At 52.6% G+C, this 25,648-nt stretch overlaps 2 protein-coding genes across 6 annotated transcripts; both read left to right on the top strand.

The window, feature by feature from the left end:
• The first annotated feature begins 65 nt into the window (after positions 1 to 65).
• On the top strand, positions 66 to 18,100 carry Fbxl19 (F-box and leucine rich repeat protein 19). 5 transcript variants are annotated; one of them, XM_020158378.2, is made up of 11 exons: positions 66 to 655; positions 1,857 to 2,057; positions 3,358 to 3,501; positions 3,589 to 3,678; positions 3,773 to 3,991; positions 4,475 to 4,636; positions 6,067 to 6,578; positions 13,840 to 14,003; positions 14,088 to 14,249; positions 17,300 to 17,518; positions 17,620 to 18,099. In XM_020158378.2, exons 2-11 carry the CDS (start codon positions 1,881 to 1,883, stop codon positions 17,796 to 17,798), a joined length of 2,028 nt encoding a protein of 675 aa, XP_020013967.1. In that variant the 5' UTR covers positions 66 to 655; positions 1,857 to 1,880; the 3' UTR covers positions 17,799 to 18,099. The 5 variants fall into 5 exon arrangements, with proteins under 5 accessions (XP_020013967.1, XP_073915505.1, XP_073915507.1 ...); XM_074059404.1 differs by having other exon boundaries at positions 66 to 2,057; positions 17,620 to 18,100; XM_074059406.1 differs by having other exon boundaries at positions 66 to 2,057; positions 4,475 to 4,507.
• Positions 18,101 to 19,229: 1,129 nt separating this feature from the next.
• Positions 19,230 to 24,617, top strand: Orai3 (ORAI calcium release-activated calcium modulator 3). The gene is made up of 2 exons (XM_020157674.2): positions 19,230 to 20,192; positions 23,029 to 24,617. The coding sequence occupies exons 1-2, from the start codon at positions 19,551 to 19,553 to the stop codon at positions 23,677 to 23,679; spliced, it is 1,293 nt and encodes a 430-aa protein (XP_020013263.2). The 5' UTR covers positions 19,230 to 19,550; the 3' UTR covers positions 23,680 to 24,617.
• Positions 24,618 to 25,648: the final 1,031 nt, after the last annotated feature.

Raw genomic sequence — 25,648 nt, 5'->3', positions numbered from 1 at the left:
GGGGGGAGGGCGGGGGCGCGCGCGGGCTGGGGGGGCGGGGCTGGAGCGGCTTCCTTCACCCCCCTCCGCTTGCCCCGTAGCCGTAGGGCAGGGGGCCGTAGTCCAGGGGCGGGCCCAGGGGAGGGGGGCAGGTTACAGCGACCCCCCCCTCCCCGGGAACCGGCGGTGGGCGGGGCTTGAACCCCGGAAACGGTGGGGGGCCCAGGCCTGTCCCTGGACCCCTGGGCAGTGGGAGCCGGGAAGGGGCCAGTTAAAGGGCCGGGGGCGCTGGGGAGAGGCGGGGCGGGGTGGGGGGAGGGGAGCCGGGACTCGGACCCGGGGCTAAGTGGGGCCCGGGCTGAAGCTGAGCACCCTGCGCCCGAGGAGCCCCCGTTGGTCTGGGGGGGCTGAGGGACTGAGCCCCCCAGAGCAGGACCTCCCCCTGGAAGGGCCGCGCCGCAGCCCGTGGGAGGGCCTCGCCCCCGGCGCCCCCCGTCTCCACTCGCCGCCGTCCCGGCCTCCGCCGGAGGGAGGGGCCGAGCGCCCTCGGGGGGCCGTGGACCCCGGCGTTCTGAGCGTTCCGCGCCCCGCGCCGCCCGGCCCCCCCGCCGCCGATGGCCGCCGACCCGCCGGGAGCTGCCGAGAAGGGAGAGATGGCTCCCGGGACACGTGTGAGGTGGGTTCGTGCGGCTCCTCCTCACCCCCAGATCGGGGCAGCTCCCACTCCCATTCATCCTCAGCCCGGCCTCTCTCTCCCTTCCCCGCCCCCAACCTCACCCTCCCCTTGCTCCAAACTCCTCATCTTCAACCCCCCTTCCTCTAACCTCAGCCCTGGGGAACTGGCCTTCCTTCCCAGACCCTGCTTCCCCCTTGCAGACCCCCCCCCACACACCCCCGCCTACAGTCGCCGCCCTCTAGGCCCCTCCCCTGGAGCGCTGGAGGGCTCTTTACCCCTGTGGATGGGTCTGGAAGTCCCTGGAAAGAGGGCAGCGGGGGTAAGACTGACTGGGAAGAGACCCCTCCAGGCTTGCTGAGTCTGTGCTGGATCTTGGAGGATCTGGTTTCCATGGGCAGGGCAGCCCTAGGGATTCCAGACAATTAGGGATGGAAAGCAGCCTGGTAAGCTGGGGGTGCGGGGGAGGGGGGGGAACCTAAGACTGAGCCCACCCTGTGTTTTGTGGAAGTGTCAGGCTGGATTCTAGAATCCTAGGGAATCTGGGATCCCAGGTTGACCCGTAGGATCCTAGAGAATGTCTTGGAGCAGAGGAAGTTCTATGGGGGAACGGAGGAGTTGAAATCTTGGGTTGAGAAGGGACTGACTGAAGAGGCAGCTCAGTGGTCTCATAGCCCTCAGAAGTTCGGACAGAGTGGGTCATTAGGGACCGGAGACAAGGGTGCCATTGAATCTCATGAGGGTGTCCAAGTTTGGGGGAAAGAGAAATTGGAGAGAGGAAGAGAACCTGGAACTGGAGGTATCGGGAATGTCAGGTTGGAGAGAGCCTGGGTTGTCTACATTTGGGTAACAGAAGAGTTGGGACCTTCCCTGATCATTCCAGACAAGGAGCCCCTGACCTATCCAAGGAGCTTTGGCTTGGGAACGCCAGGGGTAAGGCAGACCCTCTCTGCTAGAGTTGGGAAAATATTGGGAGAGAGATCAGGGAACCATCGCCCAGCTCCAAGAGGAGCTGGAGGACTAGTATCGGGGAAGAAAGGCCTTGAGTAGAAGGAATGGTCCCCCAGCCCCCAGACACGCAGGAATGGTGAACCCCTTGCCTCACTGGATAGGAGGGCAAGCTCTGGCTGTCCATAGTTGGGGGAGCCACCAGGGGTCTGCCAGGTCAATGAGCCCAGCTCACCCTGCCATTTTCTACCCACAGCCCTCGGCGTTGCTGACGCCCCCAATGTCGTCGAGCAGCCGGGGGCCGGGGGCCGGAGCGCGCCGACGCCGAACCCGCTGCCGCCGCTGCCGGGCCTGTGTGCGAACTGAGTGCGGGGACTGCCACTTCTGCCGAGACATGAAGAAGTTCGGGGGGCCTGGGCGCATGAAGCAGTCGTGCCTTCTTCGGCAGTGCACTGCCGTGAGTTCTGTTCTGCCATGTTGGGCCCCTGGGCACACTTCCACAGAGTATTCAGTGCCGGCCCAAGCAGCAACTGTTTGTCCACTCTTTCACTTCCTGCCTTCATTCATTGATTTACTTAATGTCAAATGTCCACTTTTGTTCTTATCTCCAGTGGGGGCAATGTTAGGGTGCTGGAAAGAGTCTGCCCAGCTCTTGCCTTCACTCTTCCTAGGCAGGCCCAGGCCTGTTGCTGGAAGGCTCCTCAGGTATCTGCTGTAGAATAGCTCTTGTCCATCAGGGTGGCCTTGGCTCCCCATTTATGTGACCTTGAGCAAATCACTTTGAATATTAGGTACCCTCTGTAAAATGTTTCTTTTGCTGAGTTGTAAAGGTTAAACAATGGCATAGATATGAATGTGCCTACCACAGGTCCAGCACACAGTAGGTGTCAGGGAAACATGGGTTTCCTCCTTGCCTTCCTCATCCTTTGAGTGTTCCTGGGCCCCAGAGAGCCATCCTTCTCCAGCAGCTATGGGGAGCCAGCTGCATCCTGCACCCCCTCCCCACAACACCGCCTCCTTCCTCCAACACTCTTTCCTGATTGGGCTCTTTGCCCCAGAGCCCCTTTTCTCTCTTCTTTTGTCCCCCAGCCTCTTGCCTCTATCCTGTCCCTTCTTCCCTACCTGTTTCTTTCTTGATCCCTTTCTCAACTCACAACATTGATCATCCCTAATGTGACTCAGTGATACCATTGCTCTCCCCAAAGTCAAGTTGTCAAAGAGTGCTTCCATTTTCCCTAGGAGTAGACAGCTGCCTTTAGTGTTCCCAGGAGTCTTGCCAAAACTGGCTTCCCTGTATGTCCAGAGGCACCCCTGGACCTCCCATTGACTAGCCTTGAAATCACCATCATCTGCTATCCCATCTTCTCCAGCCCTCCTGAATATTACTGTCATTTTTGCCTGTGATCTCTCCTTTCCTCCCCAAGCCAGCTACAGTTTCACTCTGCCCTGGCTCCAACTGTAACTGGCACAACAGTGTCAACACCTATATATCTAATGCCTCTTACGATGTATTATCACATTCTTACAACAGACCTATGACAGGAAGAGTCTTAGCCCCATTTTACAGATGTAGAAGCGAAAACAGGTTAAATCAGTTGTTGGAGGTCATACTGCCAAAAAGGAGCAAATTCAGGCTCTAACCCACCTTGGCCCATGGATTCTGAACCTCACCCAGCAGCTGACCAGGGTCCCCAGAAGGAAGTCTCTTCGCCTGTTGCTTCCTTTTAGGGTCCCTGATGCCCTCTCTCTCCCAACAGCCCGTGCTCCCACACACAGCTGTGTGCCTCTTGTGTGGGGAGGCTGGGAAGGAGGACACAGTGGAGGGAGAGGAAGAGAAATTTAGTTTGAGCCTCATGGAGTGTACAATCTGCAATGAGATCGTCCACCCTGGCTGCCTGAAGGTGATAGCCCTGCCCTGGGGAGCATGGAATCTGAGGAGGGGCACACTGCCTCTGTATGAAGGCATTGACTCTTGGTCCTCTTTCCAGCAGATGGGGAAGGCTGAGGGCGTCATCAATGCAGAGATCCCCAACTGCTGGGAGTGCCCTCGCTGCACCCAGGAAGGCCGTACCAGCAAGGTAGTCGGGCCAGGCTGGGCTGAGCACTGAGCTCTGGGATGAGTTGGGGGGTCAGGAACTGGATGGGGCCTTACCTCCAGCCTCCACTCCCCAGGATGCAGGTGAGGGGCCAGGCCGCCGCAGGGCTGACAACGGTGAGGAGGGCGCCAGCCTAGGGAGTGGATGGAAGCTGACCGAGGAGCCACCGCTTCCTCCACCCCCACCCAGGCGCAAAGGCCCTCTGCCTGTTGGGCCTCCCCCTGAGGATGTGCCTGGGCCCCCCAAAAGGAAGGAGAGGGAGGCAGGGAATGAGCCCCCCACCCCACGGAAAAAGGTGAGACCATAGGGCATGCTCACAGGGATTGCAGCTCAAGGGATTCTGGGAACTGTAGTCTTGGCTCTTGGAAAGGCAGTTGGGGAGCAGCATAGTCCAGGGTTTGTTGGGAGATGTAGTTCAGGAGTAGATGGGGCAGATGGAGCATGCTCACTGAAAGAATACACAGGTCAGGGGGAACTGGTCTGGGCTGGGAAGCCTTGGGAGCCCTTGGTGGATTAGGAAAGAGGAGAGAGCATGCTCAAACTAACTGCTACAGAGGAGGAGGGAGGGGCTGGAAAGATCCTGAGGGAAAAGAAAGAGGAGATGAGAGCATGCTTAGTGAGCCAAGACACTGGTTGCAAGGCAAGGAATGCTCAAGAGTTCTCCCTGGGAAGGGGGCTTCTGGGATTTGTAGTCTAAGAGGAGAGTATGGGCTTTAGTTTTATGAGCAGTCAGAGCCTAATGGGGTCTCTCCCCCATGTCTTCCTCTTAACCTGGTAGGTGAAAGGAGGCCGAGAGAGGCACCTGAAGAAGGTGGGTGGAGATGCCTGCCTCCTCCGAGGATCGGAACCAGGCGGTCCTGGCCTTCTGCCCCCCAGGGTTCTGAATCCGAGCCAGGCATTCTCGTCCTGCCACCCTGGGCTCCCTCCCGAGAATTGGGAGGTGTGCCGGGGACCTCCTTCCTTCCCCTCCCACAATCCTTTGCCCCACCCTCCACCAAGGAGACTGAGATCTATCCCTTCCTGCTCACGTTGTTCTATCCCATCCCCACATGGCTGCAGTGGGCATCTGGACCCCAAGGAAGAGTTGGATGGGAGAGTGGACTGGGTCCAGGCCACAGGAACCCCTAACTTCCCAAGATCCTTTAGAGTATCATCTGGCCTACTGCTTTATGTTTCCAGCCTTAAAAGGAAAAGAAATGAGTTCAAATTCCTGTCCAACTACTTTGTAATCTTGACAACTTGTCAGCAGCTCTGAGCCTCAGTTTCCTCATCTGCAAAATGGAGATGAAACTAACTACCTTACCCCCCTTTGCCATAACACCATATAAGTAATGAAATAAGGAAAGTAAACTAGCTTTGGAAACTATAAGGCTTACCTACATTCAAGGGAAATGATGCCCAGAGATGTTAAAAGACATGCCCAAAGTCTCTTGCGTAATTCCAGCATTTGGGAGATGGAAGAAGGAGAGTTACAAGTTTGAGGCCAGCCTGAGCTACAGGGCAAGATTCTTGTCTCAAGAAAACAGAGACTTGCACAAGATCATACAGCAAAGCCAGAATTCAGATACTGTTACTTTGAACTGTAAACACAAATCTCTACCTGTATTCACATCCTGCCTCTACTTTTTGTCAGTTTATAACTTTGGGCAAAACAGTCTCCTTGAGCCTGTTTCTTCATCTTTAAATAGAGTGACCCAAACCAGGTGCCGGTGGCTCATGCCTGTAATCCTAACTACTCAGGAGGCAGAGGTCAGGGGGATCATGGTTTGATGCCAGACCAGTTAAGTAGTTCTTGAGACTCTATCTCAGAAAGTACCCAACACAAAACAGAGCTGGCAGAGTGGCTCAAGTGGTAGAGTATCTGCCTAGCTAGCAAGCATGAGGCCCTGAGTTCAAAACCCAGTATCACCAAAAAAACAAAAAGAGTGGCCCAAGTTGTGATCACTGTGTGGAGTTGACCAGTCAGCAGGCTAGGGGTGCTTTTCATGGGGCCAGACGGACGTTGTTACTTTCACATTGTGGAATAGATACTTGAAATTGTCTAGTCTGGTCATTGCATGCCATAGATAATGAAGCAAGGCCTTCGTCAGGTCATGCAGTTGATAGGCAAGCCAGCATTCAGCATGCACTTTCTAGCTATTCTCCCTTTCTCCCTGCTTTTGGATCCCATAAGGCTTTAAGTTCTTGAGTGAGCTTCATATTCCAGATGTGGAAACAAGTCCAGAGATGGCCAAGGTCTCACATTGTTGGGGAGCAGTTTGGAACTCAGGACTGGCCCCTGAGCTGTTCATCCCTTGGTTACTCCTTGTGGGTGGGAGGTGGGAAAGTGAGTCCCAGGCCCTAGAACAGCCTCACCCTGTCTCCTTGCAGAAACCAAAGCCACCTTTGGCCTCTGCTGAGGGCCCAGCAGTGCCAACCCCATCACCACAGAGAGAGAAGCTGGAGCGTTTCAAGCGAATGTGCCAGCTGCTGGAGCGGGTGCCTGACACCTCTTCTTCCTCCTCGGACTCGGACTCAGACTCCGACTCCTCAGGCACATCTCTGAGCGAGGATGAGGCCCCCAGCGAGGCTCGAAATGGGCGCCGGCCAGCCCGGGGCAGCTCTGGGGAGAAAGAGAACCGTGGGGGACGGCGGGCTGTGCGCCCTGGCAGTGGGGGGCCCCTGCTGAGCTGGCCCTTGGGTCCCACCCCACCACCCCGACCTCCACAGCTGGAGCGGCATGTGGTGCGGCCTCCTCCACGAAGCCCTGAGCCTGACACTCTGCCTTTGGCTGCTGGATCCGACCACCCCCTGCCCCGGGCCGCCTGGCTGCGTGTCTTCCAGCATCTCGGGCCTCGAGAGCTGTGTGTCTGTATGCGAGTCTGCCGGACCTGGAGCCGCTGGTGAGTTCTGGGTGGCCTGAGGGCCCTTGCGCCATGCTTCCAGCTTGCTTTGTGACCTGCAGTAGGTCCCTGTCCTCTCCAGCCGCATCAGTATCACAGTGTGATTCTTTTTATGGCTACTGGGTGCAGGCTGCCTTTTCATGAACCTATTTAACCCTCAACAGCTTTGTGAGGAGTATATTAGTTTCCTTTTTCCAGATGAAGCTGATGTCCAGGTCACATGGGAGGAAGTGGTAGAAGCAGGAATTTGAGCCTCAGCCCTCTGGTTCCAGCATCTCTCCTCTTAGTAGTGGCTGTAGTTGATATCAGGTGGTTAGTGTGTGCCAAGCATAATGTTCAGGGTGATCACAGTGTCTCACTCTTTTCATGCTCCTTCTGAGGACAGTCTGACTCTTGGTCCCATTTACATATGGGAAAGTCCTGTGTTGGGAGAACCTGTACTCTCTAGTGCAGCTGTGGACTTCCTGACTTGGCCCATCCTCCTTTCCTCCCTTCCCCTAGGTCCTCCTGGACCCTGTTGAGAAATTTGGTTATCCTTTTGAGCTTCTGTGTTCCTCTCTGTGCCCTCCTTTTCCTCCTCCTCCTCCAACTCCCACAGTACTCTGTTCCCCTAAGGGAGCACACAGAGCCCTTCATTCATTTACTCCTTTTCATGTTGCCATCAGTTGCTGATGTGAGGATACACACTGTGTCTATTTTATCTCTGTGTTCCCAGCATGGAACACAGGGCAGTGTAGATGATCAAGTAATGTTTAATTAAATGAGTAAAATTCAGGTTCTTTCCCAGTATTTGCTGTGGACTGGGTTCTTGTTGAGCACTTCACAAATGGTATAGCTGAAGCCAGGTGTGGTGGTACATGACTGTAATCCAGTACATGGGAGGCTAAGGCAGGGAGATCTCGAGTTTAAGGCCAGCTTGAGCTATATTGTGAGACTTGGTCTCAAAAAAAAAAAAAAAAAAAAGACCAGCCAGGCACTGGTGGCTCACACCTGTAATCTTAGCTACCTTAGGTCAAGAAGATGGTGGCTCGAAGCCAGCCCCAGCAAGAGAACTTATCTCAAAAATATCCAGCACAAAAAAAGACTGATGGAATGGCTTAAGTGGTAGAGCGCCTGCTTAGCAAGTGTGAGGCCCTGAGTTCAAACAGTAGTGCCATCAAAACAAACAAAAATGATGCACCTGATTTGTTCCTCCTAATGGCAGTACTATGAGGGAATACAGGACACTCGGGGCTGCACTGGGAGTGAGCTGAACTCACAGCTGTGTCATTTTCTTGGGATGAGGCTGGAGGGCTAGTGCTTGCCTTTTAGTTTCTGTGGAGCCAAAGGGGCCTGGAGGGCAGGTTCTGAAAGCAAATTGCCTGCAGCAGACTCTTTCCTCTGAAGAGCTGTGTGCCCTTGGGCTGTTTTTTCACTTCCCCATGCCTCAGTTTCTTCCTCTGTAAAACCAAGATAAGTCAGAACTCTCGTGTCATAGTGTTTCTGTGAGCTTGTACACAGAAAGAACTGTGCAGAATATCTGGGAAGTGGAGATTTAGCCATGATCAGTATTATTCACTCTGTTACTGTTATTTACTGAAAGCCCAGCTTTTTAGTCCTTAGAACACAGATCTGTGCCCTTGAAGAGCTCCCAGTCAGTCTGTGACATAGAAGCATTTTAGTTGCAGAGTTGCTGGGGATTACCTGCATTCACTGGGACATGTTTGCTGACCCAGAACTGAAAGAAAAGGACCTGATTTCTGCCTTATGGAGAGACCTGTGGTTGCAAGTGGACAAAGCAAAAAGGCCAGGCCAGATTTCCAGCATGGGCCTCAGAGCCTGGCACCTGTGGATTTTGTCACTTGTGACTCATGTGGCTGTACTTCTCATGACACTATTTTTCTCATTTGTAGTATGGGATTCATATTAGTATAATTGTACCTCAGTATGGAGCAGGAGGGCTGGTTCTAAGACACCCTCCCTCCATTGCAGGATACCAAAATCCAAGGATGCCCAAATCCCTTCTTTAAAATGGTGTGATGTTTGCATAGAACCTATAAACACCCTCCCATATGCTTTAAATCATCTCTAGCTTACTTATACTATCTAGTACACTGTAAATGCTATGTAAATAGTTGTTGTTACACTGTGTTGTTTAGGGAATAACAACAACAACAAAAAGTGGGGTACATGTAGAGTATAGATGCAGCTTTTTGTTTTGAGTAGTTTTGGTCTGATTGTTGCATTCATACATACAGACTCACAGAGGGAGACTGTACTTAACTTTATGGATTAAATAAGATGTTCCTGCAAGCACTAAGCACAGTGTCTGAAAGTACTGACTACTTAGTAGATGGTACCTTTTGGTGAGAAGGATGAGAGTAGGGCAGAGCCGGGTCTGTGAGGATCACGGTGTGGGACAAGTCAGAAGGTTCTGCCAGATCTGGGCACAGAAGCAGGGTCAATGGGGAGGCTCTGGTTGGGAACTTTTTAAGAAGGATAGTGGTCCTTCTTAAAAATGAATACATCCTAAGAAAGATGGGGAAAAAAAAAAAAAGAAGGGAAATGGCTTGGATTTGGTGACTCATTAGCTGCAGGGTGAATCTCAGCTGGGTTTGTGGCCTGGGAACCCAGATGCTCAGCTTGACATTGCCCAAACTTGGGAGTCAGAGGAAGAGCAGGTTCCAGGGAAAGCAAAGAGTTCAGGTTTGACCTGTAGGCTGTAGGCTGGATCTGCAGGTCAGGCGCAAGAGAAAGACACAAGTTAGAGAGTTTTCAACCTGTAGGTAGCAGCTTCAATGGAGAGAGCAGAGGACAGGATGTGTATTTCTGAGTTAGAGAAAGAACAGGCCAAGAATGGAAGGAGATCAAGGATGGAGGTGTCCTAAGGAGAAGAGAGATAAAGAATCGAATGATGAGCAGTTGGGTAGGTGTTGGTGAGAGGTCAAGGAGATCAAGGACCAAGAAGTAGCAGCTAAAAGAAGGCCTTGGTGGGCTGGGGTTGCAGCTCAGTGGCAAAGTGCTTGCCTAACATGCAGGAGGCCTTGGGTTCCCTAACCGTGCTAATGGGAGACTGCCCCAAAAGCAGGGACCTGATCCATTTGTTCCTGTGTCCCTGGTTTCTAGGGTGGTACCTGGCATACAGTAAGGTACTGAACCAACATTTACTGAATGAATGAAAGTGAAGAAATTGAGGTGGAGTATGGAAAGAGAGAGTAGAAGGTGGAGCTGAAAAGAAGTTTGTAGGTCGGATAGCAGGAAGTTACAGGCTTTTCTGTCTAGTGGCTTGCTTCCATCTTCTGGAACTGAGAAGCAAAAATAGGGGAGAGGGGGACAAGGAGGCATGGAGGAGGTGTTGAGATGCAAGGAGGACACTAGAGCTTCAAGGACGACACTAGAGCTTCAAGGACATGGGCAGAGAGGGTGGCAAGGAAGGGCCTGGAACACAGGATCAAGGCCAGGCAGGGTTGGTAGTGAGGCCCAGAGATGGACACATTGGAGGACACTGGTGGCGTCAGGGAGTGGGAAGAATTGGCTGTAGGCGGTATTCAGGAGACTTGAGAGCTTGCAGCCAGCTGACAGGACTGGCCCAGCCCTGTGTTGGTCCCCAGGGTCTTCTGCAGGAGGTTTGGGACCAGAACTTAGGGTTTTCAGGTGGGTATAGGAGGCTGATGACTTGGTCAGAGGGTTGGCCTGAGTCAGAGAAAATGAATGTGAACTTGGTACCCAGCCTTGCCATTCTTGGGAACTTGCATTCCTGGCTTTTAAGAGTGCTTCCCACCCTCTTGCCTCCGTATCATTCCCCACCTTAAAAAGACCCCATCCCTGCCTGTCACCCTCAGCCAATTCCCACAGTCCCAAGGTTGGCACTAAGAACTTCCCCGGTACTGCCTTCCTTCGCCTTCTGAGAGTGCTGACTTTTACCCATTGTGTGGCTGGGTAAAGGGAGGCCTAGAGAGGGCAAGCAAGTCTGAGGTGACCCCAAGCATTGGAAGTAGCAACACTGTTCACTCTGGACTTTGAGGCTGCGACAGTTGGTGGTCTGGTGTTCCAGCTCTCCTTAACGTGCACCCCCACGCTGGGCTGTCTGTGGCCTCACTCCTACCTCTTCTGCATAGAGTTCGTACTCCACCCAGGCCAGCAATTGCTTAAGCCTAACTTGACTCTTGTTTAGTAGCTGTGGGACCTTGAACAAATTTCTTTTTTTTTCAACAGTGTAACTGAACAAATTTCTTAATCTCTTTGGGTCTCGTTTGCCTTAACTATAAAAAGAAAATAAGAATCTTCTGGGGTTGTTGTAAGGTTAAATGCTTAATGCAAAGAACAGTACGTGGTGCACAGTGAGCCCTGGATAGACAATGATTATCAGCATTGTAGCCATTGTCACTTGTCATTATGTCAGGGTGCCGCCTGAGTGTCACAGGGCTCTCCAGGTTGTCTCTGTCTTGCTTCTGCCTTCCTCCTCTGCCCTGGCTGAAATAACAACTGCTTTCCCCAAAGTCTGAACACAAGCATTATCTCCACTGGATGCTCCCCTGTGCTGGTCCCTTAACTGACTTTACCATGTCCTCTTACCGCCCCACTTACTGCAGACTGCCTGTGTTCCCCCAAATTGTGGAGCAAGATCCCTGCTCTTTACCCTTGGTATCAGTAGTACCTCAGTGATTACTGATTGCCACTCTTGGGACTGACTGGCTCCAGCTAAGAAAGGGTCAGAGAAACTTCCTAGAGGTGGTTGACCTTTCTAATAGAGGCACGGAATGTGCAAGAATGTGTTGGCACCAGACAACATTATGTGTCCATAGGCAGGCATGTGCTGTAGTCTGGCTCTTGTGGTAAATGATACAGAAATGTAGTTTAGGAGACCTGTGAGTGCCAATGAGAAGAGGTGTGGACAATCTAGGAGGGCTTCAAGGAAGCAGTGGCAGTTGAGCTGGGTCTCTGGGCTAGGTCTGAGGGGATGGAGAGAGAGGCTTTGGACAGAGCAGGTTTCATCAAGTGGGAAGAGAAAAGGGACAGAAGAGGTGGGTAGGTTTTGTTTTGTTTCATTCTTAGAATTGGAGAGACTTGCAAGTGTTTATTGGTTGAGTGGAAGGAATCAGGAGAGGGAGAGGCAGAATGCCAGCCTGGAGGAGGAGTGATGGGAGGGATGGGAAGAAGGAGAACAGAGGGGCTGTGTTCAGACTGAAGCTTGATGAGTACTTATGGCATTTGCTAAGAAGCAGAAGTATACAGGGGTTCTGGAGTAGGCTGGGAGTTTGAGGGGGTTTTTCTCCTGGGTGGGGGGGTGGGCAGTATTTTTTGAGTGAGGGTCTCAGTATGCCACCCAAACTAGACCTGGGCTCAAGCCTTGACCACCCGGGACTGCAGATGTGTGCCACCCTGCCCAGCTGCCTGCCACTTTTTTCTTTTTTTTGACAGTACTGGTGTTTGAACTTAGGGCCTCGTGCTGGCTAGGCAGGTGTTCTATCACTTGAGCCAGTCCAAAGCCCTGGCACTTTTAAGTGACACAAGATTATGGCTTAATCCTTTCTGCTAGTTTTGAAAGTGAAGTTTCTCCTTGGAGTGCTATTGTATCTTTAATACCAGTACTCATTTTTCTCCCTATTTAACAAAAGTGGGTTTTAGGTGGTAACATAAAGCCATAGTACTTTCCAGCTAGAATTTAATAGTTTTCATTGATTCTTAAAAATTATTTTTAAATTAATTTGCTTAGAGATGGGGCCTTGCTGTGTTGCCTAGGCTGGACTCAAGCTCCTTGGCTCCCCTGGCCTCTTGTGGCTGGGGTTGCAGGTGCATATTACCATACCTGGCTTTGTGTTGGTTTTTAAGCTTAGCATATTTATGTGAAATGATAATAGTTGTAAGTGCAAAAGGGGGTAGTTTAAAAATAAATTCCTAGCCGGGTGCCTGGGGCTCATACCTGTAATCCTGGCTACTCAAAAGGCAGACAATCAGGAGGACTGTGGTTCGAAGTCACTTCCAGCAAAAAGTTCACAAGACCCCATCTTGAAAAATCCCTTCACAAAAACGGACTGGCAGAGTGGCTCAAAGTGTGGGCCCTGAGTTCAAACCCCAGTACCAAAAAAAAAAAAAGAAAGAAAAAGATAACTTCAATGTTTCATGTTATGCAGGTAAGTGGACAGAATGAAGTTTGGAATTTCTTGTTCCAGCCTAGGGCTTCCCAGGCTTCACCCCAGGTCTGCTGCTCTTGACTGGCCTAGTCCTGTGGGAATTTCCTGACATGCCTTTGAGAATCACTGAAAATAGAAGACAGATCTCAAACTGAATCTAGAGGAACTTCATTGTGTACCACAAAGTGTTAACAGATTACCTTAGGAAAGGTGGGGAAGGGTTCCTTGATGACATAGGTTTGGGAAGTCCTTCTCTGATCCACTGCATGTTGGAATAGGTGAGGCTCTTGGAGTGCTGGGCTCAGGAAACCTGTTTAACTTTGTTCAGACTTCATATATCTTTTGTACTTTTGACACCTGAGACCTTCGAGGCCTTCCATAAACACTAAGAGAATAGAGGCAAGGATATGAGTGAGGTGACAAAGGGCTCACTCAGTGGAAGCGTTAACTAGTTTACACTGGATTGATTGATTCATTCAACAGATGTGCAGAAATAACCTATACTTTGCACCTGGCAGTGTGGTTGATATTGGGGACCCAGAAGGGAAAGAGCCAAGTGTGCACTTGGGGAGCTTACATTCTAGTTGGAGGAACACAGTAAGTCAATAGAGAGAGAAAATATCAGGACTATAAGCCCAGCACTGGGCAGCTGACTATCCAGATGGCACAGATTAGTAGAGGAGGTGAGAATTACCCACGAGGTACCATAACTTACTGAGGGAGGAGAAATCAAGAAGCCCAAAGGCCCAAAGGTAGGGGGCTGCTTTCACATCCCTTTGGCACTACATCAAATAGTGTGCACAGTGTTTGTATAGTTGTTTGGCAAAATGCTTTATAAGCTGTAAGGCCCACAAACTGTAATTACCTCATTTGATCTTACAGCAGCACGGTGGGGCAGACAGAGTCTGGATTATTATCTTCATTTTATAAATGAGGCCTCTCAGACTCAGGGAGAGGAGTGGACTTGCCCAGGGTCTCACATCCAGTCAGTGATGGAATCAAGTCCCAAACTTAGGCCTGTGGTCAAGAGTGTCTTGCCACCACCCGGCTGGCTGTAAGCCAGGGGAGAACTGGGGTGAACTGTCGGGGGTGTGGGGCTGTGAGCTCTGTGAGACCTAAGGTCTCTGTCTCCCCCGTGTGGCTGGCAGGTGCTATGACAAGCGTCTGTGGCCTCGGATGGACCTGAGCCGCAGGAAGTCCCTGACCCCACCCATGCTCAGTGGGGTGGTTCGCAGACAACCCCGGGCCCTGGACCTCAGCTGGACAGGTGTCTCCAAGAAGCAACTCATGTGGCTTCTGAACCGACTGCAAGGTAGGTAGGGTGCTGAGTCAGGACAGGGTGAAGACCAGGGCTGGCCTGGGAAGGAGTCTTCTAGTACATGCTTCCTAATCCCAGGCCTACAGGAGTTGGTGCTGTCTGGCTGCTCCTGGCTCTCCGTCTCTGCCCTGGGCTCAGCCCCACTGCCAGCCCTGCGGCTCCTGGACCTCCGCTGGATTGAGGATGTTAAAGACTCCCAGCTCCGCGAGCTGCTGCTGCCTCCGCCAGACACCAAACCAGGTGCAGCCTCTGATTGGGCAAGGTTGGGGTATGGACCTTTAAGGTCTCTTCTGACATGCTGGGTGAAAAACGGGAAGAGCATATGAGTTTGAATAGAAAGGCCTGTCTTGGCCAGAGTTCGTTCATTCATTTCCCTGCTGTATGCTTTGAACTGAGTCTTGAAAGGATGGGGTTTTCCCAGGGAGTGTGAGGCATGGTGGGCATTTTGTGGGGGCAGAAGGGGATGCTGGGAGCAGAGGCCTACTCACATTGGGGTCATACAGAGGAGGCGGGGGGGCCCTGAGGCTTCAGGGCTTAGGAAATGAGATGCTCCCAGCACCTTCTCTACACTGGAACTGTGGGAGCCATTCAGAAGGGCACATCTATCCTTGTCACCTTTGAGCTCTAAACTCTCATTTTTCCCCAGTACTCTTTGGCTTAAGAGCAATATTTTGCTACAGTACTGAGGCCTTGGATGGCCCAGCTTCCACTAATCTATGCCACCCTTGTTTAGTCACCTCAGCCTCCTTGCCAAATTTCTTCAGTCTCAGGGCCTTTCCCCACTTCTCTTTGCCCTTTATACTCTGTCTTCTTTCGTCTAAGACCTCTCATCCTTCAGGCCTTAGTATAAATGCCACTTCCTCCAGGAATCTCTCCCTGGTCTTCCTTAAATTGAGCTCAGATCCCTTCTCAACTTTGGGAACAGCCCCTCTTGGCATGTCACTGTATAGGTGGGAAATGATCTGATTAAGATCTGTTTCCTCACCCTGCTGCTTGCTTAGTAAGTAGCTGTTGAATGAACTGAATGAGCAAACCCAATCAGGATGGAAGGGTGAGACCTACTCTAAGAAAAGATTTCCAAAAGGAGACTTGCTGGACTCTGAAAGCTCTTTCCTGGCTCCCTTCTTCCCACCCCAGTGCCTTTCACAGCAGCCCTGGAGTGGGAGTAGGAAGAAAGTGGGACTCTTCCCATTTTCTGTATGAGGCACTGGAGGCCTGGCTGACTCAACAAGAGATTAAGTGATTGTTGCAAGTCATACTGGCTGAGCCAGGCCAGAGCACTCACACATTTCTACTGGAATTGGACTGAGCTGGAAAGATATGGGCAGAAGGGTAAGGTAGGCATTGGAAACAGTGCCAGCTGGTGGCACGCCAGCCCCTTTCCTGCTGTACTCATTTCAGTCCGTGTCCTTCCTCAGCAGCTTGCAAAGAGAGGCCTTCCCAGTGCTCCTCACACCCTCACACCATATTCCTCTCTTTGCTTCCTGGCCTCACAGCAGCACGTAGAGGTCTTTTACTGTTGGGTTGTTACCCTCTTGCCTGATGTGTTCCTCTCCCGCCTTATTCACGTTTTCAAGCTCTTGAAGGCCCAGCTAAATGCCACCACCTCAGGGAAGCCCTCCCTGATGTCAGCTCCCCTCCCTACAAGCTAGCAGTGATTTCTTTCCTCTAGTGGCCTTTAGCTATGGCCCATCTGTAAATTTTCCCCTCCTTATCTATGATCTCAGGAACTCAAAAACCAGAGGAGGGGGTCTAGAGTTCAGTTGAATGTCCACAGAGGTGACTTGCAGGTCACAGGTAACACATTAGGGTTGGACCTTAAGGAACGGCCCTAGCTGCCCTGCTGCTGTCAATCATTGTCAGGTGGGAAGGGCAGTCACCATGCTCAATCCAACAGTTTCTTTAGAAAAATGTCCATTTTGTACTGCTACTCAATTCATTAGAGAAAAACTTTAGCACCACGTAGATGCCATAAAACCTTTTTGGAGGCTGGTCTCGTGATGCTTTAATATCTGATGGAACTTCTCTCAGGGTCAGCCTGATGCATGGCAGGCAGATAGCATTGTGGTAAGAATTTTGACTCTGTCACCAGGCCTGTATCTCCTGGCTAAGTTATTTCATAATCATGTGATCATGACAGATGACAGATCTGAGCCTCAATTTTCTCATCTGTAAACAGGAATGATGATCAGAGGACTTATCTCCCAGGGCTGTGAGTTTTTTTAAAATGTAGTCTCCAGCCCAGTGGCATTATCCCACACAGGAGCCTCAGGCTTGATCTGCCCCATCTCTGAGGTGGGGCCGGCAATCCAGCCCTCAGCGAACATGAATGAGTCTCTTAAGTTTGAGAGCCAGTGGCATGGAAGAAAAGCAGACAATGTGCTTTGGGTGTGATGAGGACATAACCTCTTCACCCTAGAGATGTGGGAAGAGGAGGCCTTGGAGCTCAGATAGGAAAGCCAGGCAGCATGTTGAACATAGGTGTCTGAAGGAGGACCACTTGTGGAATGTGCCCTGAGTGAGGAAAGAGTTAGAATTTAGGACCTGAGACAGAGAAGAGACCTTACAGGAATTGGAATGTTCTACCAAGGAGACTGGACTTCTTCAAGTTCCTAGGGGAGGAGGGAAGTTTGTCTCATTTGTGTTTGAGAAGGGCGCTCTGGATGCCAGGAAGAAGAGAGACTGGAGGGAGTGAGGGGGTGGGAGCAGTTCAGGCAAGGCTGGTGTGGATTCCGAGTGGTGGCCAAAAGGGTACTGGAGAGTCCCAGAAGGTGACTTCGTTAGTGGTGGAGAGGGGGAGGGAGGAGAGCCAGGGTTGGTATTCCCTTGAGGGATGTCATGTTGGATGAATGGGTGGAAATAGTTTGAGCACCCCACTGTTTCAATTGCTGGGTATAGAGCAATGGTTTAAAAAATTCCTGTGTTCATGGAACTGATATTCTCATGGAGGGGAGGATTCCTAAGGAAAAATGTGTATAATACATCAGATAATGAGAAGAGGTGACATGTAGGGAAGGGGGAGGATTATGAGGGACATTATGGTTTTAAGGACTCATGAGAGGCCTTCCTGAGGAGGCAGTGGGAGCAGTGGACAGAAAAAGAGGGATCAGGTTTGTGAGAAGTTGGGAGAAGAGCAAGCCCCCTGGGGAGGGCAGCAAAGTGAGGCTCCCATGTGGTGGGAGCAGGTGTGGGAGAGATGGAGAGGAATGGAGGTGTGGGAGACAGCAGTCTGGGTTCCTGGGTGCAGGGTGGGAGGGGCCAGGAGTGCTGACTCTCCTCTGCCTGCCCAGGGCAAACGGAAAGCCGTGGGCGGCTGCAGGGGGTGGCAGAGCTGCGCCTGGCAGGCTTGGAGTTGACTGATGCCTCCCTGCGGCTCCTGCTGCGCCACGCTCCTCAGCTGAGCGCCTTGGACCTGAGCCACTGCGCCCACGTCGGAGACCCTAGTGTCCACCTCCTCACGGCTCCCACATCCCCACTCCGAGAGACCCTGGTACACCTCAATCTTGCTGGTAAGCACTGTTCCCTGCCTGTTTTGCTAGCCTACTGATTTGATGACTGATGCCTACCTCCTCCTCGCCTACTGGTCTCAGCTGCACTGTCCTATCCTTAGGTTGCCACCGCCTCACGGACCACTGCCTCCCGCTGTTCCGCCGCTGCCCACGTCTGCGCCGCCTAGACCTGCGTTCCTGCCGCCAGCTCTCACCTGAAGCTTGTGCCCGGCTGGCAGCCGCTGGGCCCCCTGGCCCCTTCCGCTGCCCAGAGGAGAAGCTGCTTCTCAAGGACAGCTAGTTGGGCGACCCTCCACCCTCCCCCAGGACTCACCTGGAGCCTGGACCTTGGCCTTCATTTCACCCCCTTCAGGGAGGCCAGGTTACCCACCTCATGACTTGGGATTCCTGAGTTTTATGTCTTGGGATTCCTGCCCAGGGACTTAAGCCAGCCTTCCTCTTCTCTACCCCTGCACTGATATCTCTGGGGGTCTCTCCTTCCCATCTCCTCCCCCTTCCACCTGCTTCATTGTCCATCCCCTGGGGGGGAGTGGGTCAGAGGTACTGGGGGGTGCTGAGCCAAAGGGATGGTGGGAGGGGGGGTTAAGGTGCAAGTCTGAGGGGGGGAGAATGGGAAGGGGTATCTGCGTACAGGATGCTGGGAGCCAGGGGGCTGGGGGAGGTGGAGGATGGGTGGGGGGAGGGTGGCAGAAGGCAGACCAACCAAGGGTGCAGGGAAGGAAGATCAGATACTTGGGGGTGGGTGTGGGAGGGCCAAAAAGGGAAACCAGAGGAGCAACTGGGGATCCAGGTGTCAGAGATAGGGGGCTCCAGAAGCCTGGGACTGCCAGGGCTGAGTGAGGCTGGGGGACAAGAGCAGGTGTGGGGACAGTAGTACCTCCTCTTTGGAGGGGTCACCCCTCTCCTTTCCCCCTGCCCAAATTTTAGTTCCTTCCCCCCACCCTGACTCCTTGAAAGTCACTGAAAATGGCAGCTATTGCGAGGAGTGGGGGCCACGGGCCTACCCGCTGTTCAGGAAGCTCGTGGCCCAGGGGAGTGGTATGGGGTGCCCCAGCCCCCTGCCTGCCTCTCCACACAATACTTGAACATTCATCTGTACTGAAGTGTTACTTGAACCGGGGGAACCTCGGACCTGGGGGAGCCGGAGTGTGACGGGACAGGACCAGCTTGGACTGAGGCTGGACTGGTGGGCACCCAGTTTGGACTGCACCACCACCAGTGCTCTCTTGCTTTACTGTCTGGAGCAGCTCCCACCCCTCCTGACCTTTGGCGGTGGGGTGGGGGGGGTGCCAGCCCAATGATGGGGAAGATGGGACTCCTCCAGCTTGGCTCTTCCCACTCTTTTCATCGTCATGGAAACTTGTATTCCATTTGCCCAGGGAACTGCCACTCCTGGTTGCCATGGAAATAGCAGCCAATGGACACCTCCCGATGCCAGTGCTAAGGCTGGAATTGGCCCCTCTCAGTTGCCATGGGAACTTAGTAACAGATCCTTGGCCTTACTCACCCCTACCTCCAATATGGGTGGGGCCTCGGGAGCCAGAGGGAGGAGTTGGGGCCAGATCCCGCCCCCCCCCCCAGCCCAGGCCTCCGGGGAAGCCGGGTAGTACCATGTAGGGGAGGGGGGTATCTATCCACATACCTCAGGTAACAGGGAGGTGCGAGGGTGGGGGGAGGGACTGGGTGGACCAAAGGCTGGAGGGGAGGGGGTCCTGGGGATGGCAAGAGGCTTGAGGATGGGGCCGCTTGGGGAGGGGGAGGAGGCAGCCCGGTGAGGGGCAGGTGGGGGACCCAGCCGGGCTGGGCCCCTGGGCCCCAGGTCTGTACAATATGGTTTGCTATAAAACTCAAAATCTTCCAGCCGGGGCCGCCGACTTCGTGTGTTTGTGTGAAGCGTCAGGGGAGTGCGGGTTGGGCAGGGGTGACCTGAGGGCCCATTTCTCTGGGTGCTTCCTAAACAAAGGGTGGGTTTTCAATTCCCGAGTTCATTATTGACGAAGGTTTGGATGTCTGGACACCTGGGAATATCCAGATGTGCTCTAGAGTGGCCCGGGAACTCCCAGTCCCAGGGTGGAGCTGTATTAGCACTGGTGGCGCTAGGAAGCCAGAATATTTTTGGAAGTGTGGGGTCCCTCGGGATCTTTGCCCAACGGCCAAGCACTGCAGGGGCTTTGTCCCGGCTCCACCCTATCATGTGGCTGTCCCAGCTCCGCCTCTGCCCCAGTTCCTGTTTCGGTCTCAGGTCTCCGCTATCCCGCTCGGCCCGGGGCTCCCGCATTCGTTTTGTCCCTGCACTTCCCCGCTGAGCCGCCGCCTCTTGGACGCCCGCATCCCTAGCTCCGCCGGGGATGGGGTTTCCTGCCGGCTCGGGCCGGTCCTCTTGGGACCACCAGGGCGCCTCGGCTCCACCGTGACCCTACGCCGCGCGGTGCCCGTCGCCCGCAGGATGAAGGGCGGCGAGGGGGACGCGGGCGAGCAGGTCCCGCTGAACCCGGAGGTCGAGAGCCCCGCGGGCTCGGCCACGTACCGAGAGTTTGTGCACCGCGGCTACCTGGACCTCATGGGGGCCAGTCAGCACTCGTTGCGGGCGCTCAGCTGGCGTCGCCTCTACCTCAGCCGGGCCAAGCTCAAGGCCTCCAGCCGCACGTCTGCCCTGCTGTCAGGCTTCGCCATGGTGAGGGGCGGAACGGGGCACGTGGTGGTGGGGGAATCGCGGGGCCGGGGTGAGGTAAATGGGTCTCCAAGGAAGATAGGCAGAGGAAAGGGTAGAAACAAACAGGATCCCAAGGGACTGAAGTCCCTTTATATTGGGAAGGGGTATAAACAGACCAACCCTAGCAACATAAACAGGACCATGGGGGACGGCTAGTCCCAAAAGTGTCATGGGAGAAGGGAGTAAGCTAATCAATGGGACAAATATGTAATGATGGGGCACTGGTCCGAAAGGTGCATGTTGTGGGCAGAAGTGGTTAGATCAGAGCTGGATGAGGGTTGTACCCACGGCCAACGGGCAGGGAGAATAAACTGCATGGGTCTCTCCCCTGAAGGAGGGCCCATCCCAAGAAAGAGGGCCACCACCCAGCAGGCACAAAGAGAATCGCCTAGGAAAACTTTGAGAAGAGATGCTGCTGGGGAAGGAAGCAGATGAGGAAGCCGATAAGTGATTCTCAGGCTGATAAAATGCAGGTGTGGGAGGGTGACATCAGCTAACGGTCCCCAACACTGGCTTCAGGAAGTGGGACCGAGGGAGACCCCAGAGTGCAGGCAACAGACTTAAGTCCTGGCTTCTCCCTGCCTGTGACCAGCTGTGTGACCCTGAACAGGTCTCTGCTCCCTTGCCTGCCCGTGGGGAGTTGTGAGATCATGAGGGTGCGTCCCCTGTAGTCTGCCAAGCTCTTGCCCAGAGGGAGTTGGGATTCTTGTCATTAGGAACCCTAGGCATGTTAGAGCAGAACCTGCAAACCAGAGGAGGCTTAGACCTATGCTAATGCTGGACAGGTGTGGAAACTGAGGTTCTGCCAGGGGAAGGGTATAGAATAAAATAAGGCCAAGGTTTCTCCACTTCCATCGAAGGAAGAAAGAGAAAGCAGGCCAGAGGGGGTCCTTTGGACATATACTCCTGTGTGGGCGCAGGTCAGAGGCAGTGAGGTGGGGGTCAGCATGACAGGTGACCTTACCTCCCTGTGTGTTTGAACACAATTGACAGGGAAAGTCTGTCACCCTGAGGGTTATTCTAGGCCTGTGGCGTTCTATTGGGGTGGGGGCTAAGGGGAATCCACAGAGCAGTCCATCTTCCTTGATGACATCTGGGGTCAGGGGGTTAGCTATCCTTCATCTGCACAGACCACAGATGGAAGCAGGCAACTGCCCATGCAACTGGCTGAGGGAGACCAGCTCCCTGGTCCAACCTGTTCCGAATGGGACAATCTGGCTTGCTGCAGGACTTGTAGGTAGCTGGAATAACAGTGTAAGGGCCAAAGATCTACAGGATCAAGAGGCTGGATGTGTAGGTTCTGGTGGCAGGACCGACCCCAGTCCTGGAAGGGGGTAGACTGGGCCAGGCCCTGGGAGAAACCAGGACTAAGCCTGGCCCAGATCCCTGTTTGTGGAAAACACCTGCTGACATCCGCCATGGCCCAATTTCCCAAAATATTCAGCCTGGTCTTCCTACCACCACCTGCCTTCCTATACCTTCCTTCTTCTCTCAGCCCCAGAGCAATCTAATGGATCCTGCAGGAACCAGAAATGGGGAAAGATCTAGATTCTGAAATCCAGGTGGCCTGACTTACATTAACATTCTAAGACAGTATTCAACTGTCACTGAACATCAGGTACTATGCTCAGGGCTTTTATGTGCATCACCTTGCACTATTCTGTGAAATAGGTGCCACTGCTATGACTGTTGTTTTCTTTTTTTTTTTTTTTTTTTGGTGGTACTGGGGTTTGAATTCAGGGCCTCATGCTTCCTAGGCAGGCGTTCTACCACGTGAGCAAGAGACCCCATGACCTGTCCAAAAGGGAACAGCCATGATTCAGTTGCCATGCTGGAATGTGGGCTTGGTGTGACCAGATCTGCCAAGTTTTCAGGAGGATCTGGAAACAAGGATATTTATATGAATCCTCTTGAGTTTTAAAGTTGGCAACTCACTCTTTTTTTTTTTTTTTTTAAAAAGCACACTGTATAAGCCAACCAAAACATGTCTGCAAGTCGGCTTTGGTTCATAGTGTGCCAATTTGCAAATCTAGCCTTGGACTTCAGGATCAACAATAATAATGACAGTAAATACTTGCCCAGTGCTGACTATGTGCCTGGTACTATTCTTATCATTCAATGCACATTATTGAGGTGTAAGGCCTACACCTTGAGTCACTCCACCAGCTCTTTTTTGCATTGAGTTTTTTCGAGATAGGGTCTTGTGAACTATTTGCCTAGGCTGGCTTTGAACTGCAACCTCCTGAGCTCTGCCTCTTGAGTAGCTAGGATTATAGAAGTGAGCCACCAGCACCTGGCCAGTGTGCATTATTTCATTTAACTTCCCCAACAACCCTAGAAAGCAGGTAGGTGCTATTATCGATCCCCATTTTCCAGTCACTTGCTCAAGATGATGCACTTGGTCAGGCATGGTGGTAGATGTCTGTCATCTCAGCTACTCAGGGGGGTAAGGCAAGAGGCTAGTGAATTTGAGGCCAGCCCAGGCAACTTAGTGAGACCCCATCTCAGGAAAAAAAAAAAAAAAAAAACACACATCTGTAGACCCAAAAATAAATCCAAGTAGCTCAAAGTCTATGCTTTTTAATCCCTATGGTTATAACCAAGTAAAACTCAGAAACATATCATCCAGGGCTTCTTGATAGCTAGGTGGAGAATCTACCACTTAGTATAGGATGGAATCTTTTAAGAGTGAGAACCTTCTTTCTGCCAGGGACTGTTCTTGTGTCCTGACAGCCAAAAAATCCTCACCTCTACCATCAAGGATGGGCACTCAATCCATTCCCTCTTGTACCCACAGGTGGCCATGGTGGAGGTACAGCTGGAGAGCGACCACGAATACCCACCAGGCCTGCTGGTGGCCTTTAGTGCCTGCACCACCGTACTAGTGGCTGTGCACCTCTTTGCACTCATGGTCTCCACATGTCTGCTGCCTCATATAGAAGCCGTGAGCAATATCCACAACCTCAACTCTGTCCACCAGTCGCCACACCAGCGACTTCACCGCTATGTGGAGCTGGCCTGGGGCTTCTCTACTGCCTTGGGTACCTTTCTCTTCCTGGCTGAAGTTGTCCTGGTGGGCTGGGTCAAGTTTGTACCCATTGGAGCCCCCCTGGGCACACCTGCCCCCATGGTTCCTACATCCCAGGTGTCACCAGTGACCACCTCCCTTGGTCCAGCTTCCAACCTCTCACCATCCTCTGCTTCTGTAGCCCCTTCACAGCCTGAGTCTTCCAAGGCCTGCTCACCCCAACAGCCATGTGGTGGGGGGGCCTATGGGCCTGGCTGGCAAGCAGCCATGGCCTCCACAGCAATTATGGTGCCTGTGGGACTCGTGTTTGTGGCCTTTGCCCTGCATTTCTACCGCTCCTTGGTGGCTCACAAGACAGATCGGCACAAGCAGGAGCTGGAAGAGCTGAGTCGCTTGCAGGGGGAGCTGCAGGCTGTGTGAACCCAGCATCCCTCTGGTCTGCAAAGGCCCTGGGGCCTACAGACCTCATTCCCTGCCCCTGGCTGGAGCCACTTTCTATAGCCACTCTCAAGTGGCCAGATTCCTGCGGCCACAGAGTCCCACTTGTGGGATGCCCCCTGTCAGTCCATGGGTTTTGTAAGCTCTGCTCCATGCCTGGCTGGGAGGAACAAGGAGGCAAGTGGAATCTTCAGTCCAAGGATTCTGAGGCACTGAAAGAGGCAGGGCAATCTAGTAAGACCTCTGGTGCTGGCTATCAGATGCTTGCTCCTCTACGGGATGTAGAGGTTGAAAGGTCAGTGCCCCCAACTACTGTCCCTGAAGGCAGTTGATTTATGCAGTCTTACAGTTGGCATTTTCATGGGTTCCACAGTCTTGCTTTAGCTGCTGCAGAGGGATTTGGGTGTTTCTACAACAGCTGTAAGGTCAGCCTTTCCTAGGAGGAACCTCTCTATATTTGGAGATTCAAGCCCACCCCTCCACCTCCAATGTTGTGACCTGTGGCCATGCCTGCCCAACTGTCCTAGGCACCCTCCTTGGCCCAGGCTGGGGCGGGGAGGAGGGGGTGGTCTTTAAAGACCAGGGGTCTACATGCCTAGCAAGGATTGGAGGGAGGTTTTTTTTTTCTTTTCTTTTCTTTTTGTTGGTACTCAGCCTACACCTCGAGCCACTCCACCAGCCCTTTTCTTGTGATGGGTTTTATTGAGATAGGGTCTCCTGAACTATTTGCCTGGGCTGACTTTGAACCGCAATCCTTCTGATCTCTGCCTCCTGAGTAGCTAGAATTACAGGTGGGAGCCACGGCGCCCAGAAGGGGGTAGGTTTTAAGGGTCCAGTCCCCAACCCATTGAATGCAGAGTTCTTCAGACACTGAATTTTTGATGCACCTTGTTTTGTATAATAAATTGTTGCACAGATAACCTTGTGGCTGTGAATGGGGTGAAGGGTAGGCCTTCTTGGGTAAGGCTACTTGTTCCTAAGAACCAGGTAGAGGTGAGTGTACCTGGTGGGGAGAGGTTCCAGGTATGACCCCAATTAGATACTGACAAGGGCCAATAGCTTCTGAATGTGGAGACAGTTACTCTAAGGCTAAAGGCCTTTTAACTCTCATTCCTAAACTCAAGGTCTGTGTCTCTTCCATTGAGGATTTCACAGGAGTTTTTCTTGAATAACCACTACATCCCAGGGGTTTTTTCATAGCTTATCTCATTTAACACTCACAACCACTTCAAAAGACAAGTCTGTCTCATTTCCATAGCAGAGACAGGAAAGTTGAGGCCAAGGAAGGCTATGTGGCCCAGAGCCATACATGTAATCCACAAAACCGAACTTGGCTTGCCTTTACTGTCACATGGGAATTTCTGATTGAAAACAGGAATCAATACTTTTCAACTGGGACAAAAGACCCTCATCTCGTCTCTTACGTCTCTGTATTTATTTTTTTCAGCCTCATTTCCCTCCTAATTTTAAACAGACCTAATCTTTTGTCTTCTATTCTTGTGCTGGGGGACCTTGGAGAACCCCCCCCCCTTTCCTGCCCTTATTACTTAAATTGATAAATTTGCATAAACTAGGCTCCAAGGGCCTTTCCTGCCTGATGTCTTCAGTACATCCTGTGTGACAGGAATTATCATCCAGTTTTGGAGGACTCTGAAATTCAGGAAGGTCAATAGCTTGCCCAAGGTCATAGAGTGAAGGGCTGTTATAGAGAAGTAGGAGCTCAGGGCATCCTCAGCTCAGGCAGAAAGGCCTGGAGTGCATTTCCTCCGGAGACCAGGATGCCTGGGCCCGCAGAGGATAAAGAGTGCTCAGCCTTAGGGCAGTCTTAGCCCTAGGGTCCCAGATTAGGTTTGTGGAGCAGTGAGATCCTGTGAGCCAAGGAATCAGGAGCTGGGACCAGGATGCCTATGTATTTTTATTTTTGACAGGACCCACTTACCGGTCAGAGAAC

The sequence above is a fragment of the Castor canadensis genome, chromosome 17 (assembly GCF_047511655.1).
Source record: "Castor canadensis chromosome 17, mCasCan1.hap1v2, whole genome shotgun sequence".
In the NCBI taxonomy this organism is placed as follows: domain Eukaryota; kingdom Metazoa; phylum Chordata; class Mammalia; order Rodentia; family Castoridae; genus Castor; species Castor canadensis.
The sequence above is the reverse complement of the archived record's forward strand: the minus strand, read 5'-3'. Positions and strand labels throughout refer to the sequence as shown.